Genomic DNA, 5,794 nt, shown 5'->3' on the forward strand with positions numbered 1-5,794 from the left:
TCCGAGGGAGGCAGTTATGTCTGCAATTTGGCGAAGGCTGCGGGGCTACCCGGGGTACGGTTACCCCCGCACTGCAGCATGAGCACTTTCACTGCCAAGAACCCAACCACACTGGTGATGCATGTGTAAAGGAGTGTGTGACAGCAACTGTCAGGATTGCATCAGAAAGAAAAAAAACAACAGAAAGAAGAAGAGTCACACTTACAGTCGACCTGCTGCTTCTTTCCAACTCAGTGTTTGTAAACTCTAATCTGCAATACGTCCGTCGGCACACACTCCACAAACAGGAAAAGAACACACACACACACACACTGCATTCATAGAAATTTATTCAGCATTTAGAAATCTGTATTTACATGTGCTCTTCTAAAATGAACAATGGATAACTTTTAACGTCAAAGAATGAAACTCCCCTGACATGTCAAATTGTTAAAAATTTTTCTCAATTCGAGTTTTGTCGAGCAGTTCATTGAACATTACATACATACATATTTACATCGGTACATCTACTGAGAAGACCTTGCTGACTTGAGAGTGCAGCCGGATCGTACACTCTGTTCTGCTTCTGTATGACACATTTGTGGGCTCCTGTATCTCTGAAAGAAACCCGACCAACCGACAACCACTATCGACTGAGAGAGTGGAGCTCTCATGATCATGTGATGGTTTTTTTTTGTTTGTTTTTTATCAGAAGACTTGGTCCCAGAAGCTCTTATCCATCATTATCGCTTCACTTTGCTTTTATCCAACTTCCACTCAAACTTTGAGATATTCAAGCTTAGATATTTGCGTAGAATGCCTTGGAAGAGATTCACAGTGCACAGACAAAGCTTCCCAAACTCCTCGGCAACAACCAATGGGAGACGATGAAATTGGTTGAAACAATTTAGAAAACCACTCATCACAGATTAAAGGTTAAGACAGAACCCCTAATGGGAAGTTGGAGTTCAGACAGTTGAAATATTGAATCGCTTTTGCAGATTGTGCTTAAATAACTTGTTGGGGAAACATCAGTAAAGTTTCAGCATCCTTGTTTCTCCTTTGCAGCACTATTAAATCCAGTTGTTTTTGAGACGGTTTGTGAAAAGCAGGTGGAGGTCACAGGAGGGTTTGAATGATATGAGGTGCTTTTGTAGCTTATGTCTGAATACATGAAGGTTTGTAGCCACAGGAGTAGAGTCGAAGTCTGTTCTGGGTAAACAGAGGTAAAGATGGACGGTCCCGCCCCTCAGTGAGAGCATCAACTCTCATTTCAAGTGATAAACCAAACTGACAAGGGTGAGCTTCAATCTCTTGGGTAAGAGATACAATCCTAAAGGTGTCATCTGAAGCTGTTCTGACACTAACTGGCATCACTCTGGTCCTTTCAGTGATTCGCTTTAGCCTCCAACATTAATTAATTTAAAAAAAAAAAAAAAAAAAAGTACAAAGCAATAGAGCGCTGGGTCCAATGCTACGCCCGGGGCGTTGCTGCCGTAATTTAATGAGCCGGCAGAAAGACTTGGGAACAGTTTGTTCATGCAGAGTAAATGTTGTAGGGCGAGTACCCCAACAGGAACTCTCCGACTCCGACAAAGTACATGACCTGGGCAATGCCAAAGAGCGGGGCGATGACCAGGGCCCGACAGCTGGCCCCCTTCAGGAACGCTCCGGGTCCTTCTTTTTTCAGGATTTTCCTGCAACGTAAAGGAGAGTTAGCGTTCTGGTGATCCCGTCGAATCTGGCAAAGGCAATACACAAAGTTTGGTGTGTCTCAGGAAAATCGACGATTTAAGCATAAGTACCTGACACAGTCTACTACGCCATTGTAGGTTTCCTCGTTGGCTCCTTTCTTGAGTGACTGTAGCCTCGTCTTGACGACTGGACAAGAAATACAAAATTCATTCAAATGCAACCAGTGTTTACTTCCTTGTCCTTTCAAAACAAAACAACAAGGACTCACCATCGCAGGGACTGACGGTCACGGCAGCGACGCATCCGGCCAAGCAGCCGGACATGAAGGACCAGTAGAAAGGCACAGACGGGTCCCCGGACGAATGCTGGCCAAGCTGGTGCAGATGTGCAAAAAGAGGGAAGTACACAACCGAGAATGGCATGTCCCTGAGAAGAAGAAGTGAAATAAAAAATAAAAAATCGCATTATTATTCCTCTTATCAGAAAGCAAGAGATGTTTACATGAGAGAAACTCACCTCAGTAACGTGGCCCCGAGTCCCCGGTAAAGTCCTGTGACTCCTTTAGTGTTCAGCAGCTCTCTGGTGATCTGTATGGCAGACACTCGCATGACTGGAGGAGCCGGGCTGGCGTTGTAGGAACGGCTGAGGACGGCGGTCGTTCCTCCCATCTTCAGAGTCGTGACCACGCTGGGCATCACCCTCTGCTGAGCGGCTGGGAGATACAGCAAAAAACGAATTACTCTACTGGGGTGAAAATATCTGACGGAAGAAAACCGCTGCTCTGGAGCCTTTAACTGGGTGGAAGCGAGTGTCTGACTGTACCGAGCCTGCCTGCATCCTGCAGCTGGATCTTCAGCATCTCCATGGGCGTGGTGACGGTGACTTGGCACATGCCGGCGCAGCATCCCGCCAACATCTCCTTGAAGACCGTCAACTTCCCACTGGGGACAACGCAGAAAGGGTTCATATCATCAAAATGTTTTGATGACTTCATTTTGGTGAGATTCTGAGATTTGTGTTTGGTGGTACCGACCCATCTTTGCTCAGCTGGTGGCGAAAGAAGTCGTTAGCAGCCAGTTTGATGGCCTTCTCCGGGGTCACCAGGGTGAGGTTTACTGCCGCGCCTGCACGAGTGTGAGATGTTAAATACTGAAAGTAAATGAAAAAAAAAAAAGAAGCAGCATACATCACAACTACATAAGGCAAAGGATGTTTTAATCTAACGGCTATTTATTGGATCACAGAACTTTAATCAAATAAATAATCTGGAAAATGAAGCATGAGCTGTGAAATTTTCTATTCCATGAATTAATTGGCAAGTCTAATTGCTTTGGCCGGGCAAACAGAAATCCCTCATCACAGATATCAGTACTTTATTACCTCTGCCAAGTTGAGTAATTCTAGCTCCAGCTAGGTAGACTCAATATGCGCCGCGTTTATCCAGCAATAACTTATTGAAACATGAATAGCCATCTTACCTCTGTACATGCCAAAGTAGCCGTCAGATTTCACAGTTTTTATCAGGCAATCCATCCTGAACAGAGAGAAAGAAACAAGAGACATGAAGTGATACTCCATTATGCTAAATAATGAAACAACTGCTTTTTATGAAGTGCCATCAGTCATTTTCATGAACCCGATTTATTTGACGGATTGCTTACTACAGGGACGATCAATGAATTAAAGTAAAGCGTTTGGCATGGTACAAATCACGTACGTGAAACTGGAGGCGGCTCTTACATGTTCTTGTAGAGCTGCTGCCCGCTGCGTTGGTTCTGCAGGCGGGTCTTGGCCAGGTCGATGGGGAACACGCAGGTGACTCCAACCAGGCCAGCAATTCCTCCATTGATCAGTTTGGCTGGGAGGCTTCACGGGAAAGCAGAAAATGTCTCGAACGTGATGATTCAGAACTCCAGCATAGACGCACACGCTGCGCAGCACAGTGGTTTATTTCCCTTCCCGGTGTGTGTGAATCGGGAATTAAGATTAGGTTTTATCGCGAGGGCCTCTGGGAATCTCGTCATCCAAAAATAACATGTTGACCGGAAGAATCCAACAAAACGTGACGCACGAGTGCGTTTTCAGCTCTACCCTTAGCAACCTGGAAGTGTTTGGTATAAATACGTTATACAAATTAAAGGAATGAATCAATATAATCATGCTCATGTTTGATGGGTTCATACCTAATTTGCTGTTGCTGGGCCATGGTTGCTGGTTGCTGGTTGCTGGTTGTAGTTGAGGCCGCAGAGTGAGAGCAGGTGGAGGGTCCCCGAGAGACACTGAGCAAGGCAGGAGTAAAGAGAAGCTCCGGGTTATATATATAGAAGAAAGTCCAGCCCCGCAGATCCAGGGATGAACTCGAGATCATTCCCCACCCACTACACTCACAGCCGAAAAATAGTCTGTGTCAGTCATCACACACCACTGTATGAAGGGGCTATTGCCCCGGGGCAACTAGGGCCTCCACGCCCAGTTTGACATGCGCTCATATTAAGGGTTGAATTGATCCATCAAAACAGTGTAATTAGTTACAATCTTCCTGAAGTGCAGCATCCTGGAAAGGAATTTAATGGCTCATTATATGTATTATAAGTAGTGAAAATGTACACACAAGTTAAACTGATGTTTTATTCACTAAGTTGCAGAAAGTTGAAAGTAGAAGTACTGAATTCACCGTTATACTGCATTTAATTCAATTGTCCGTTTGATTTATTTTCCCAATCAATTATTTTCTTAAAAAAAAATAAAAAAAACGTCACATTTAGGTTTGAGCTTATTTGATCATCATTTAAATATTAAAATTTCAATCCGCAATATGCAATTGTGTTTGTTTGTTTATTTGTTTTTTCTTTTTTTATATATGTATAGGTATAGGTATATTTTCCTTTTTTTTTAATTATTGTTATGCATTTGTTCTAGATGAGATATATATATATATATATACACACACACACACACACACACACACACACACACACACACACACACACACACACATATACCTAGTAAGTATATAAACCCCTTGTAAATAATCTATATGAATAAAGAAAACCTTATTTGATGTATATTCATATACATCAAATAATTTGAGCCCTGTCGAAGACAAATTTCTGACAATAAATTGTTTGTATATGTACTGTTAAAATATCTGCATAAAAGATCAGAAATCAAAAGATCATCAAGTTTGGGGACCAAAAGAATAAATGTATTGGAAATCATCAAGTTTGGGGACCAAAAGAATAAATGTATTGGAAACAAAAAAAATGTGGTTCAAAACGTTTGAATATTAATTCAAATTGTGATCAGACACAGAAGTGACTCGTAAAAGTTTAAAAGGAGACATCATGGTGTAAATTGTATGTCAGGGTTGTATAAAATTACAAACTTGTATTGAAGTACTGAATACAAGAGAGATCAAGGTGTGGTACCTTCGTCAAGACAATGCCAGTAATGCCAGTATGTGTACTTAGTTACTTCCACCCCTAATAACAAGTGATGCCGACTAATGAAGAAGACAGGAGCTGAAATGAAACAACTCAAACATTCTTTCAGATAAAACTTTCCACTATAACACGTTCCCTGGAATCAGCTTCTGTAAATCTTACAATATAGAAATCTTTAGAAATGATTTGCAGTAGGTCATTTTTGCGCATTTTGCCAATCTAATGTCATCAGTGTGATTACAGAAGAGCAACATCCACCTGTAAAAGTGGAGGAAACATCTGTCTGATCTGTGCAGGAAAGAAGAAGAAGAAGGTGGTGTTTTTGTGGGCAGGAAGCCCTCAGGCAGGTCATGGTGTGACCTGTTTTTCTCACACTTGTCAAAGTCCCATGTAGATTTGATTTCATTCGGTGAAACTCAAGAGTGCAGGATTGTGTGACACAGATTTCACTTTGTATTGAAAATATTGAGGAATTCTTAGAACATTTAAGTCGAGACTGTTTTCATCACGTTTCTTTATTTGTTGGTTGGATATGAGTTTTTCTTCAGATGTAGTCTGACTGAGTTCGTCAAACGTTTAACTGAACCCGATTATCATAAAATGTGGTCAACAAGATGTTGAAAAGCTCTTAAATGCCGTGTTTTAGATGCTTCAGATGGCGGTGAGGATGGTAATGG

The 5,794-nt window shown here is 42.1% G+C and overlaps 1 protein-coding gene across 1 annotated transcript; it reads right to left on the minus strand.

The window, feature by feature from the left end:
* Positions 1-311: 311 nt before the first annotated feature.
* On the minus strand, positions 312-3,958 carry LOC308113670 (mitochondrial glutamate carrier 1-like). The gene is made up of 9 exons (XM_080470066.1): positions 3,858-3,958; positions 3,415-3,540; positions 3,153-3,208; positions 2,708-2,798; positions 2,497-2,615; positions 2,191-2,386; positions 1,943-2,100; positions 1,785-1,860; positions 312-1,676 (listed from the first exon to the last, which is right to left on the minus strand). Exons 1-9 carry the CDS (start codon positions 3,878-3,880, stop codon positions 1,517-1,519), a joined length of 1,005 nt encoding a protein of 334 aa, XP_080326192.1. The 5' UTR covers positions 3,881-3,958; the 3' UTR covers positions 312-1,516.
* Positions 3,959-5,794: the final 1,836 nt, after the last annotated feature.

This window comes from Lipophrys pholis, assembly GCF_963383615.2.
Source record: "Lipophrys pholis genome assembly, chromosome: 8".
Taxonomy (NCBI): domain Eukaryota; kingdom Metazoa; phylum Chordata; class Actinopteri; order Blenniiformes; family Blenniidae; genus Lipophrys; species Lipophrys pholis.

What these genes read in the sequence shown, in the direction of transcription:
- LOC308113670 (XM_080470066.1), bottom strand. Translation starts at nt 3,880, where the DNA reads ATGGCCCAGCAACAGCAAATTAG. An exon ending in GCCCAGCAACAGCAAATTAG is followed by an intron (nt 3,541 to 3,857) that starts GTATGAACCCAT and finishes TTTCCCGTGAAG; the next exon opens with CCTCCCAGCCAAACTGATCA. An exon ending in GACCGTCAGTCCCTGCGATG is followed by an intron (nt 1,861 to 1,942) that starts GTGAGTCCTTGT and finishes TTTCTTGTCCAG; the next exon opens with TCGTCAAGACGAGGCTACAG.